Here is a 12788-nt window from a genome sequence, read left to right as displayed (position 1 = left end):
ATCAGTTATTTAATTAGGTTTTTTTGGGAAAGCGTTTGGAAATCAGTCTGTGGAGATATACTTCATTGGTAGGGAGGAACAGGATGCAGGCAGTCTTGGGGCAGAGGGCAGCTTGGTTTATTAGGGGGCAAAATTCTGAGTGAAAGCTTTCTTAAGCCTTGTGCTTCTGCTCTATAAACTCATTCCCTGAGACTCTCTGTGTCTCTGCCTGTCTCTGTCTGTCTGTCTCTATCTCATTTGTCAGGAATCTTTCAGCATGACTGGGAAGCCTGTGCTTCACTACTTCAATGGAAGAGGAAGAATGGAGTCCATCCGGTGGCTCTTGGCAGCAGCTGGAGTGGAGGTAAGATGCCCAACAGAATTGTTAGCTGTGTTTCCAGGTCTTACATTGAGCACTCACTTGGCTAAAAGTCATAGAAAACTTTATGTTCTTTTCAAACAAAAAGTAGCTTTTGACAAATACTTTTTAAATGTTGGGTTGTCAGTAAGTTAGTTTTATGAAATAAATGCTCAAATCCTGTGAAGACCAATTATAGATATTATGCTCATTCAAGATAGTGTAATGTTCTACAATAATTAAGAAAAAGAAAGGTAAGAAGGAAGGAAGGATGAGAAGGAAGAGAAGACTCGTGTTGTATCTCAGCTTCTCTCAGTTCATCTCTCAGTTATCAGCCCAGTGAGACCATCATCTAATTACATTTACCCGAAGATCATTAAGAAACAGAGGCTTAATTTTTAAACACTTTTTATTATTATTATTATTATTATTATTATTATTATTATTATTATTATTATTAGTGTGGGGGAGGCATGTAACACACATATTTCGAGGGTAGAGGACAACTTGTGGGAGTTTGGCTTCCTTCTTCCAGCAGATCCGGAGATCAAACCCAGGTTGTCAGGTTTGGAAGCAAGCACCTTTACCCACGGAGCCACCTTGCTGGCCTTTTGATAATTGGATTCAAAAGTGTAGAACATCTCATAGAAACAGGTATAGCAGTACACACCTGCAAACTCTGCACTTGGGAGGTGGGGACAAGAGGATCAAGAGTTTAAGGTCATCCTCTCTTACACTGCAAGTTCAAAGCCAACCTAGTTTACATAAGACCCTGTCTCAAAAAACAAGCAAGTAAACAGAATAACCTGATGTAAGAACGTGTCATTTGCCACTACAATTGTAACTTTCATATATACTTTAATGAAATTTAAAATTATTAAAAATTGTATTTTCAGCATATTTTGTTTATTACTTTTTTTTTTGAGACAAGGTTTCTCCATGTAGCCCAAGTCTTCATCTCTCTCTCTCTTAAAAATTAATAACCAGCCGGGCGGTGGTGGCGCACGCCTTTAATCCCAGCACTCGGGAGGCAGAGCCAGGCGGATCTCTGTGAGTTCGAGGCCAGCTTGGTCTACAGAGTGAGTTCCAGGAAAGGCGCAAAGCTACACAGAGAAACCCTGTCTCGAAAACCCAAAAAAAAAAAAAAAAAAAATTAATAACCTTTCTTGATTCTTTGGAATTTCATACATGTATATAATGAAAAGTGATCATACCCTCCCCCCAACACTCCCCTTCTTAAACATGCCTCCCTCCCAACTTCGTGTCTTCATTTCTATTTTTTTCTCTCTTCCTTCCTTCCTTCCTTCCTTCCTTCCTTCCTTCCTTCCTTCCTTCCTTCCTTCCTTCCTTCCTTCTTTCCTCTTTTTGTACCCCATTAAGTCCAGTTAACGCTGCCTGTATATGCATGGTTATGGGGCCACCCACTGGAGCACAGGGAAATCTACCAGTCACTATACCTTGTAAAAGAATGATTCTCTCTCTGCCAGCAGCCACCAGTTGCCAATAGCTCCCCAGCAAAGGGCAGGGCCTGAAGAGCACTGCCTCGGTCTGTGCTGGAATTTTGTCTGGCTCGACCTTGTGTGTCTATTATGCAGATAACCACAGCCACTGTTGGTTCAGGAGTGTGAGGGCCACTTTAACATCCAGAAGACAGCCTTTCACAGTATTTCTCCCCAACCTCCCATCCTCTGGCTCTTACATTCTACCTCCTCTTCTGTGATGTTCCCAGAGCCTTGATGGATGGTGGGGTTGATGAAGATGTCCCATATAGGGCAGAGCACTAGAAGTTTCTCTGACTAAGGTTGAGAGTGGCCCAAAGTATGTGGGTATAAACGTGTATTTTCAAAAGGCAATTTGATAGCATGGCCGTCTAGCAAAATAATAATATCAGGTTCTATGCCCGGGCCTATGACTTTCCCAGTCATGTGCTTTTGCCCGGGATTATACTTCCAGGCATGAGATTCATTCCTGTAGAACAGGCCTCAGATACAATCAGATTACAATTAGTTACCCCAATAACAGTCATGCCACTATTAGACTAGTACTATTGGACTAGTAGACTATCTTGCCTGGCACATTGGTACTACAGCATGTAGAACTCAGCACTGGGTAAGACCATTGATGTCTTTTCTTCCCCAGAGGCCTGTATGCCATGTTCTGGGACTACAAAAGCTAGCTTGCAGGGAAGAAGTTTACAAGTGGGTTTGAAATTGATGTGTCTATACTCTGGAAACAAGTGTGCCATGTCCTCAGCAGTGGAGTTTTGCCATATAGTTATGGTATGTAACCAAGAGCAAAGATGATAGCCTGTGTTGTTTTAGAGACCTCTGAGGCCTCTCAACCAATAACTTGTAGGGAGGTGTCCCATGTGATTTTCCTTTAACAATCCATGTCTTTTTGGTGCAGCATTGCCCACCAATACAGGGTAATTCCATTCGAATTTATTTACTCTTTGAATGTTATAGTTTGAAGTTAGCTTACTAGTTAGTAAATCTTCATAAGGTTTTCTCGTGTATCCTTAGTTTTGGTTAGCCCATTACTCATTCATTTCCCTATCCCCTGCCCACACCAGCACTTAATGCTTCTCTATTCAGTTTTATAGCTCATCTTTAATGGGGTTATTATTTTAATGTTTAATTTTTTTAGTTCTTTGTATACCCTAGACACGAATCCTCTGCCAGATGAGGAACTGGAGATGATGGTCTCCGATTCTGTGGGCTGCCTCTTCACTTGCTTACAGTGTGTTTTGATTTACAGAAGTCTTTTCATTGCATGAGATCCCATTGATTGATTTAGGTCTTATTTCTAATCGCTACTGGAGTGTAATTCTGAAAGCCCTATTGTGCCTGTAAGTTCAAACATACTGTCTTATCTCCAAAGGTGAATGACTAGAGAGCTTTCTTTAAATTTATGGCCAGTCCCAGAGTGTTTTAACATAAAAACAGCATGCATTCCTGGAGACTGTATATTCTGTCTCAGCCTTAACAGAGGGAATCAGGGTTCTTGTTCTCTAGAAATGGAGATGTCTTTTTAAAAATTGTGAGTGTGTGTGTGCATGTGTGCAGGAGTGTGCATGCCATAGTGTCATGTGTTGTTAGAGAACAATTCTCGGGAGTTGGTTCCTTCCTGTTATGTGGGGTATGGGTATCGGGTTCAGGCTATCAGGTATGCCACCAAGTGCCCATCCATTGAGAAATCTTACCGACATACTCCTTGCTTTTTCCTCCAGCATTTTCAGAGAAGGATAACTGAGGGAGTGAGACCTACCCGGAAGGTGCGCAGCAAATGTGGACTGGGGTTCTAGACTGAATATAAAACAATAAAGCCAGCTAAGTGCCAACGCTTCCTATTCTGCCTCCTGATCTAGGAAGACATAAGGAGTCCCCACTTTCTCTATTATTAACTCTGCCACACCTTCCCCACCACGGAAGACTGTAGAGCAAAATAAAACCTTCTCTTAAAAGGAAAGTTAATAATAAAGCCAAAATTCAGTAGGATTGTCACCTCCAGCTCAGTTAGCATAAATCTGTCTTGTTAGTCCAGTCTTTATAGTTTTACACTTTTATCTAGATTCCCAACCTGTTCTTGTATGCCTCTGGGAATAATTCATGTAAATGACTCCTTTTCTGATTCATTCTATCTTTTTTTTCTTATACTCACTCAATATTATGTTTTTTGATATCTAGCCATGTAGAGTTGGATAGATGACAGATGAAGAAAGAGAGATGGAGTGCCTGCCTGTGTGTAAGAGAGATTCGAGTTAGTAATACTTTAATAATAGCTTTTAATCTTATTTTTGTGGATTCTTTCTCTAGAATATGAAATTATATAAGACACGCACAGCAGATAAAGTGAACTCAATACCTATCCACCAAAAACACTCTAATTATTTTAGGGAGCAATAAATATTTTTAAATATAGTTTTTCTATAAAACATTCTATAACTTGTATAAAAGTTTTGATAATATTTTAAGAGAATGAGAGGGTAGATTTTTGAATCTGTCTTTGTTTTAAAAGGTGGTAAGGAAAAGAAAAAAAAAAAAGCCAAGTGACAGTGGTGCAAGCCTTTAATAGCAGCACTCGGGAGGTGGAGCCAGGCGGATCTCTGTGAGTTCGAGGCCAGCCTGGTCTACAGAACCAGATCCAGGAAAGGCACCAAAACTACACAGAGAAACCCTGTCTCAAAACACCAAAAAAAAAAAAAAAAAAAAAAAGTGGTAAGATTTCCTGGAATTTGTAATCCAGCTGTTGGATTTCAGAGTTCAAGTCACACTTGTCTTCAGGAATCAGAAATAAAGGCAAGCTCACACCAGTTTACCACCCTCTAAGTGTTGAGGAATGCTGAGCAAGGAATCCTGTCCTGGTGTACTTAATTAAGGTCCTATTCAAAGAGGAGACTAGGCCATTTAATCCTATTTAACATTCCCATGCCACTCATATAACCATGAACAACAAGTTCTTATGTTCTTTGTTCTTTGTCTCCTTCTCTAGTTTGAAGAAGAACTTTTTGAAACCCGTGAAGAATTTGAGAAGTTAATCCAAGGTGAGGGAAACAGTTTCCACTCCCAGTATTGCCAGAGGCCAGAGATGATCATCAGCTCTTGTGAAAGGCCCCCTCTGCTCCTCTCTCTAGTATTCCAAGAGAGCAGTGGAAGTCACGTGGAGAGTAACTACCAGGATCCTAGTTCTATGTAAGGAAGGCGCCGCCTGAACCTTGCAAGTAGGAGGAGGAGCGCACCCCAACTTTCTAAGTTGCGATAATTGTGACTCTCATCCTTTTCTCCCTAATTTGAGGAGATGCTTTCTGCAGTTGCTGCATGGTACTGCCCTGCTGTTACTTTTCAGCTTTCCAGGATATAGGCTAACCTCTTTACTGATTTATTTTTAAGCTTTTTTTTGGCTCTTCCAGACGAGGTCTCATGTAACCTAGGCTACACGAACCCATTATGTGGCTGAGCATGACCTTGAACCCCCATCCTTCCTACCTTCATCTCCTGAGTGCTGGGATGACAGGCGAACGCCACCACACACATCTAACACCTTTATATTAAGTTCTCTCTGCTAGAGTAAATTGTGTGGTTCGGCCTGCCTGTTAGATCCTAAACGATGAGAGGAGACTAGACCAACCCACCCAGCTTCAAAGATTATAAATGGAAAAATGCAGAACAAGCCTCACAGTTGCCCTTACTGGGTGGGTGGGTGGGTGGGGAGCGCAGAGGGGTGAGGCAGAGACAGAGACAGAATTCTTTCTAATCAAAGAACCATTATCAGCTTACATTCCTTATCTAGTTGTGATTTCTTGGTTGGTTTGTTTTGCTACAGAGCATCTTGGGAAAGCTGAAGAAATAAGTCCAATGTAAATAACATCACCCAGATGGGAGCTCATTTGTAGAAGGTGTTGTATTTTAAAAACAGCAGGCAGCGGTCACTGCCGGTGGGAGCAGCGGGGAGAGTTTTACTGGTTGGAGGTGGTGGTGGGGAGGGCGGAAGCAAGCAGAGGATGAGGAGAGAAGAAGAAAGAGAAGAGACAGAAAACAGGAAAGAGAGGAGGTGCAGATGCGACCTCGTGGGAAAAGAAAAGGAAGAGAGAGGAAGCCTTTTTTTTTTTTTTCCCCCGAGACAGGGTTTCTCTGTGTAGCTTTGGTGCCTTTCCTGGATCTCGCTCTGTAGACCAGGCTGGCCTCGAACTCACAGAGATCCTCCTGGCTCTGCCTCCCGAGTGCTGGGATTAAAGGCATGGGCCACCACCGCCCAGCGGGACCCTGCCTTTTATGGGGGAAGCAGCACATGCACAGAGAGACCACAGTTGCAATGAGCGCACGATGCTGAGCAGGCCAAGGTACCGCCTATGCACTGGCGAGCGCATGCGCGCAGGGATGATGTACCCTATTAGGTCCCCAAGGGGTGGGTCTGAATGCTAACAGAAGGTAAGAGCATTTTCAATAAGAGCAAATTTCAAGAAAGACTTTGAATTTAGAGTGAGGGTCAATATTTACGTGTGTTCTCTGAAAAGCAACGGTGAGTGACAGAAAGAGTTCATCAGTGGTGTAGCATATGACTTCAGGAAGCAACCAGATGCGGAGGAGGAGTGTGTAAGAAGGCTGAACTCAGAATTACAACAGAGGGTGCAGTCAGAATTCAAAGGTAAACGGTGTCCAAATGAGTGTCATGGCCATAGGGAAAGAGACTACGGAAGTAGAGGGAACATGGGTCCAAAGGAATGCTTTGTATCCACGTGTATCCAAAAATGTCCCCAAATAACCAAAAATTGACCCAAAATGTCAAATATCATGTTTTATACTCAATATAATTTTTGGTTAAAGAATACATATTTCGCCGGGTGGTAGTGGTGCACGCCTTTAATCCCAGCACTCAGGAGGCAGAGCCAGGCAGATCTCTGGGAGTTCGAGGCCAGCCTGGTCTACATACTGAGTTCCAGGAAAGGCGCAAAGTTGCACAGAGAAACCCTGTCTCAAAAAAACAAAACAAAACAAACAAACAAACAAAAAAGAATATATATTTCTCCTCTTAGTTTCTAGAAAGTACTTTGGTAAATGGATTATATGGTCCTATTTCATAGAGTCTTTAGAATGAAAGGAAATGTAGTTACCACTCTGGAGACCAATAAAATCTAGCTTCCCATTGTGTATTTTAAGGTGGAGCCCTGATGTATGAACAAGTGCCCATGGTTGAAATTGATGGAATGAATTTGGTGCAAACGAGAGCCATCTTAAGATACATAGCTGCAAAGTACGACTTGTATGGAAGAAACCTGCAAGAACAGGCCTGGTACAAAAACCGTTTGTTACTTAGAGCAAGAGCCAAAGAAAAACAACAACAAACCCCATCCACAACCAGAACGCTAACATTTAGCATCATTAGAAGCCATATTCATAGTGTAGATCTTGATAGACTGATACAAAGCCTGCTTTTGCTTTTGCTCTTGACTGGAAGAATCTGTTATAACAAGTTCCAAAGAGAAAGAATGTCATGATAGGCCCCATTCCACCACATTTACCTTCAGCAATAATTAATTTGGGTCATTACAACAGCTTTAAATTTTTTCTAGTGGTTTGTTTGGCTCAATCACTTTGGTGCTGTAATTCCTCGTTTCCCAGATTAATTTGGTAGGCAGAGTTTTGCTACATAGCTCAGGACAACTCCCTACTAGGATTCCAGGCTTGTACCACTGCCCCTAATGTCAGGTTGAGCTAAGTTAATATCCTCAAGGAACCACTTGCTGGTATAAATACTTGACTGGAGTTCATGAAACAGAAAAGTAGACCCCCAGTCACCAGGCAGGTGAGATAGATACTATATAAAATGTGTCACTGGTCCATAAAGTGTTCTTCCTTGTATTGGTAATTCTTCTATAAATAATCTCCCTTTCTCTAGGATTGATATGTATGTAGAAGGCTTGAGGGACCTGAGTGACATGATTATGTTCTTTCCACTCTCTCTGCCGGAAGAGAAGGAGATAAATCTGGAATACATCCTCCAACGAGCCACGACAAGATTCTTCCCTGTTTATGAGAAGGTGAGCAACAAACTTTGGCTGTTTTATAGCTCGCATTAAAGAGAAGAAAAATCAAATAAAATTGAAAACAGAACTTCCTTGGTGGATGAAAGATTGCAAATGCTCTGTGAAAACTTGGCATTCTTCCCACACTTGTATGAATCTTCTTTTTTCCACTGCGGTTTCCTCCTTACTGGATCCTTTTCCCTCCCTTCCCTCCCTCCCTCCCTCCCTCCCTCCCTCCCTGAGTCCCTCCCTCCCTTCCTTCTTTCTTTCATTCCCATTTTGTGTGTGTGCATATTGTGTGTGCTCATGTGTGTATGTGTCTGTATGAGTGTGCAGATGTGCACACCTATGCATGCATACAGAGGCCAGAAAAGGACATCAGGTGTCATCCTCCATCACTCTGCACTTAGCTCTCCTTTGAGATGGGGTCATCCCTGAACCCAGAGCTCTTGTTTTTAGTTAGACTGGAAGCCAGCAATCCTCAGTGATTTTCTGTCTCTACTCACGTCAAAGCTGAGTTCAGAGCTTCGGTGCCAGGAGCTCTCCGATTATTGTGGATGCTGGAATCCCAACTCCAGTCTTCAAGAGGAAGACTGCCTTTTAATATTCATGTTAATTCCAAGAAAGAGGCGTTATTATCACTCCCCTTATAGATGAGGAAATCGTAACTTAGAATAACTTGACCAATGTTATACAACTGATAAAAGTCAACACTTACATTCACAACTCTATAAATAAGTATCACACGTCCAAGTCTATAATAAGAACACAGACTTTTGGGCTGAAAGATATATTAGTGACACCGATTCCATTTTTTCATTTTTATATTCAATCAATTTTAAATCAACATGACACGAAATGTATAGATATGTTGGAAGAACACTTGCTAACAAAATTTAGGTTTATGTCCCTAGAGGGAGACATTTTCCCTGTACACAGGGAACCTTCTAAAGAGCTGCACATTCAAGGAAACTACTTAGAGATGGGGTGAGGATAGACTATTGCCACACACCCAGAAAAGCCCCCAGACTAGGGTGCTGCCTAACTCACAGGGTAGGTGCAGGGAGATGAGAAGGGAGCAAAGGAGGATGAATATAAAGTGTTTCCTGGGTTCAACTGACCGGAGGGTCTAAACTAAAATGAACCCAAAGAGATCTGGGATAAGGCTTAAGTTTGGGATGAGGCTTAAGCTCACGTTGTTAGCTGGGGACAAAAACAGATTAACAAATAGGTCTAACTTCTCAAAACTCTTCTGCCATAACTAAGAGCACTTAAATTTTTGAGAGTGGCCCTCATCTTCTGCCTCCTCCATCCCAACTACCCTGCAGGCCCTAAGAGACCACCAGCAAGATTTTCTTGTGGGCAGTCGGCTGAGCTGGGCGGATGTGCAGCTCCTCGAAGTCATCTTAATGGTTGAAGAGTGCAAGGCCAATGCTCTCGCAGGCTTCCCTCTGCTACAGGTAACGCTATCTAACAGTTCCTAAGGACTTCAGAGAGAATGAACGGGTGGGGGTTATTTCTTTATTCCTTCACTCAGTCATCCATTATCCTTGAAGAATTCACTTTCATCTTGATGCTACATCCTGTGCTAGAAATGTAAAGATGCCATCATTAGACACATCTGGTCCAGAAAACAAGCACACAGGCAGGTGCCTTCCATCCAGTGTGCTCAGTTAAAAACATGGGGACGCAGGTAAGACCAGCTCGACCATCTCAGAGACCTGGGGGAGGCTTCTGCAGGAAGTGAATCTCTGTGATTTTCCTGGCATGTGGTAGAACCTTAATAAAGGTGCTTCCTAAGCTGGTGCAGTGGTTCACACTTGGGGCTGTAGCACCGCAGAGGCTGAGGCAGGAGGGTCTCAAGTTCAAAGTCAGCCTGGGATGCCAAGCAAGATCCCTTTCTCAAGAACAAACAGTTGCTTTCCTCTGGGGGGCGGGGCAGGTAAGATGATGTCATGTCACACAGCCATTTCTTAACAACAGCAGTGACCACGGAGGAAGCTCATCTTCCCTCCACTGTCCCAAGAACCAAACACACTTTCACTCACTCATTTAGAGCATCCTCAGAGTAAAGAGACAGGACCTGGAGGTTAGGAAACCTCTACATTGTGAACTGGTAAAAAAGACTGGGACTCAAACCTTAATCTCATTACACAACTATCAGATAGATAAATCCCGAAGTTTGTCATTTTAAAACTAAACTTAAAATATTTGAGACTTACTACAATTCTGAAGCCTCATTTTTTCACTTCATATTAGTGAAAACTTATTTGGAATAGCTATCTGGTTCACTTCCTATCTTTTCAATGTTGCCTATTTTATATTTCTGAACATTTCCTGATCATATACAGCTCCATTCAATATCTTAATTAGTGAAAGCCAGAAGCACCTACTTACTATGTGAGAGAGAGCTTTACAAACGAGAAAGCATCCATTGTAGAAGTTTATGAAGCCACCAAAGTTATTGAAAAGATCATATAACAGCATGAAAACCACTGATGGCCTAAGAAAGTGAGGACTCCCCTAACTGTGGGCCTCACTGTGATGCTCTGATGTTGCTCTTATGGGTAATATGTCAACAGTATCATTACATGTATGGGCTTTTTCACATTTAAGACATTAGGATATAATTCTTAAAATGAGATCAGTTGGTTACAGCTTATGAATATTTTTGTTACTCATAAAAATACTGCAACTTGCATTGTACAAGGGTAGTATCATTTACCAATGATAGACAATGTAGAAAAATTCCATTATCCTTTCCCACAGTGCAGAACACAAATTTTGTTTTTAAAATTTGCACACACTCACACACACCTACATACACGTGCTCTCTCTCTCTCTCTCTCTCTCTCTCTCTCTCTCTCTCTCTCTCTCTCACACACACACACACACACACACACACACACACACACAGAGCAAATGCTGGAGGAGGTCGGGAGAGAGTGTCAGATCCCCTGGAGCAGGAGTTACAGGTGACTTTGAGCCACCTGATGGTGGTAACAGAGCTCAGTTCCTCTGGGAGAGTGGGAAGCTCTCTTAACCACTAAATGATCTCTCCAGGGAATACAAATTTCACACATTTTTTTCTCATTTGTAAGAACATACCTCCTTTGTATTTATCTTGCTACATTATTTTCTCATGGATTGTGGCCTTTTGCATTCTAGGAATTCAAGGTCAGAACCAGCCAAATCCCTACAATTAACAGATTTCTTCAACCTGGAAGCCAGAGGAAGCCTCCGTTGGATGATGAATCCATTTCGACTGTGAAGAACATATTCAAATTTGAACAAGGCATGTTTCTTAAAAACATGAGCACTATAGTAGCTGAGTACTAACAGACACAGAGGCCCAAGTGACTCAGTAAACATTTCACACTGTGTTTGTATCAATAACCAGGAAAACATCCTTGAAGCCATGTTATTCAAGAAATAATAAATGTGCAAGGAAGTAAACTACTGGAAACTTACCAATAAGTCAGAAAAGCTAACTCTGGTTTGAAATAAGACATGCTACCAAGAAGGAGTCCAGGAAACCAAGTAGGGGTTCTCTGCATTCTGTAAGTGCTAGAACAGACTTGTATGTAGTGAGTGGAAGTCAGAGTGTCCTCATTACATTTACGTGTGTGTGTGTGTGTGTGTACACCTGTGTTTTCCTTGGCACATGTGTGGAGGTCAGAAAATAATTCTCTTTATACCCTGTAGGCTCTGTGGATTGCACCCAGGTGTGGTAGTTTGAAATTGGCCCCCATAAGCTCATGGGTAGTGGCACTATTAGGAGGTGTGATTTTGTTGGAGTATGGCCTTGTTGGAAGAAGTATGTCACTGTGGGGGTGGCTTTGAGGTCTCATATATGCTCAAGCTACACCCAGAGACAGTTCATTTCCTATTTCCCGGGGATCAAGATGTGGGACTCTCAGCTCCTTCTCCAGCACCATATCTGCCTGCACACTACCATGTCCTGCCATGATGATAGTGGACTAAACCTATGAACTGTAAGCAACCCTAATTAAATGTATTTCTTTATAAGAGTTGCTGTGGTCATGGTATCTCTTCACAGCAACAGAAATCCTAAGACATCAGATTATTAAGTTTATTTGCAAGCAACCTTGCTGACGCTAAAAGATTAAAAAACAAAACGCAATAATAACAAAAACATGCACATCACCATCATTCACTTTCACTGCTTTTTGTCAATAATTCAGAATGCAGCATAGCTTCAACTACCTTCTAAAACTTTCCATCATTTACTATATATTATACATATAGTAAATATTTCTGCAATCAGTCACATGATTTGCCTTTATTTCAGTGTCAATCACAGTGTGAATAGAAGCCATTGTCCACTTTGGCTGTTGGCAAGGAAGCACCACCTGCCATTTCCAGTCCAGCATGTGGTAGCAATCTCTTTGGCATTACTGGGTCAGAGGGGATTCCTTTTTTTCTGTTTTAAAGGGGATCCTTTAAAGTATACCAAAGAAGTATGTACAGGTTTCCTCTGTGGTTCACTTAGTGGGTTTGCTTTCTCCATCTCTCAATTCCTGATGGCTGAGAGTTTAACAACCTGCTTGTAAGAGTAAGTTCCCCTGCCTTCCAGCTTGGCAGCCAGAGCTCTCCACCCCTTCCCATTTCACCAAAGGACTGAAACTGTGAGTCTTGGTGCCCTGAAGGGCATGCTACCATGCCTTATCCCTTAGGGATGAGACACTGAGTCCTCAGGGCATGACTGACTTCCCAGAGGCCACAGGAGCCAGTGAAAATGAGCAGGTGGTCCGTCTGGTCCTCAAACTGCCTTGGACACTACCAGCTACAACTGTTCTTAAAATGGAGTGGTGATCTGACATGGAGGAGAAGAGAGGGAGAAGCCCTGAGAAGGATGGAGAGCTGGTGTAAACAACACTCCTTTGACATCCTTTTTACTAATACTGA

At 42.2% G+C, this 12788-nt stretch overlaps 1 protein-coding gene across 1 annotated transcript; it reads left to right on the top strand.

Annotated features, from left to right (window-relative positions):
- Positions 1–256: 256 nt before the first annotated feature.
- On the top strand, positions 257–12760 carry LOC128114912 (glutathione S-transferase-like). The gene is made up of 6 exons (XM_052745351.1): positions 257–343; positions 4829–4880; positions 6994–7126; positions 7733–7874; positions 9188–9319; positions 11028–12760. The coding sequence occupies exons 1-6, from the start codon at positions 257–259 to the stop codon at positions 11196–11198; spliced, it is 717 nt and encodes a 238-aa protein (XP_052601311.1). The 3' UTR covers positions 11199–12760.
- The last annotated feature ends 28 nt before the right edge of the window (positions 12761–12788 follow it).

This window comes from Peromyscus californicus, unplaced genomic scaffold (genome assembly GCF_007827085.1).
Source record: "Peromyscus californicus insignis strain IS unplaced genomic scaffold, ASM782708v3 Scaffold_19__1_contigs__length_69161282, whole genome shotgun sequence".
Taxonomy (NCBI): Eukaryota; Metazoa; Chordata; class Mammalia; order Rodentia; family Cricetidae; genus Peromyscus; species Peromyscus californicus.
This window is presented reverse-complemented; position numbering and strand designations above follow the sequence as displayed.

Excerpts from the sequence above, each read along its gene's own strand:
- LOC128114912 (XM_052745351.1), top strand. The coding sequence starts at position 257 with ATGACTGGGAAGCCTGTGCTTCACTACTTCAATGGAAGAGGAAGAATG. Across the intron at positions 7,127-7,732 it reads AACCTGCAAGAACAGGCCTG|GATTGATATGTATGTAGAAG; the intron begins GTACAAAAACCG and ends CCCTTTCTCTAG. Across the intron at positions 7,875-9,187 it reads TCTTCCCTGTTTATGAGAAG|GCCCTAAGAGACCACCAGCA; the intron begins GTGAGCAACAAA and ends ACTACCCTGCAG.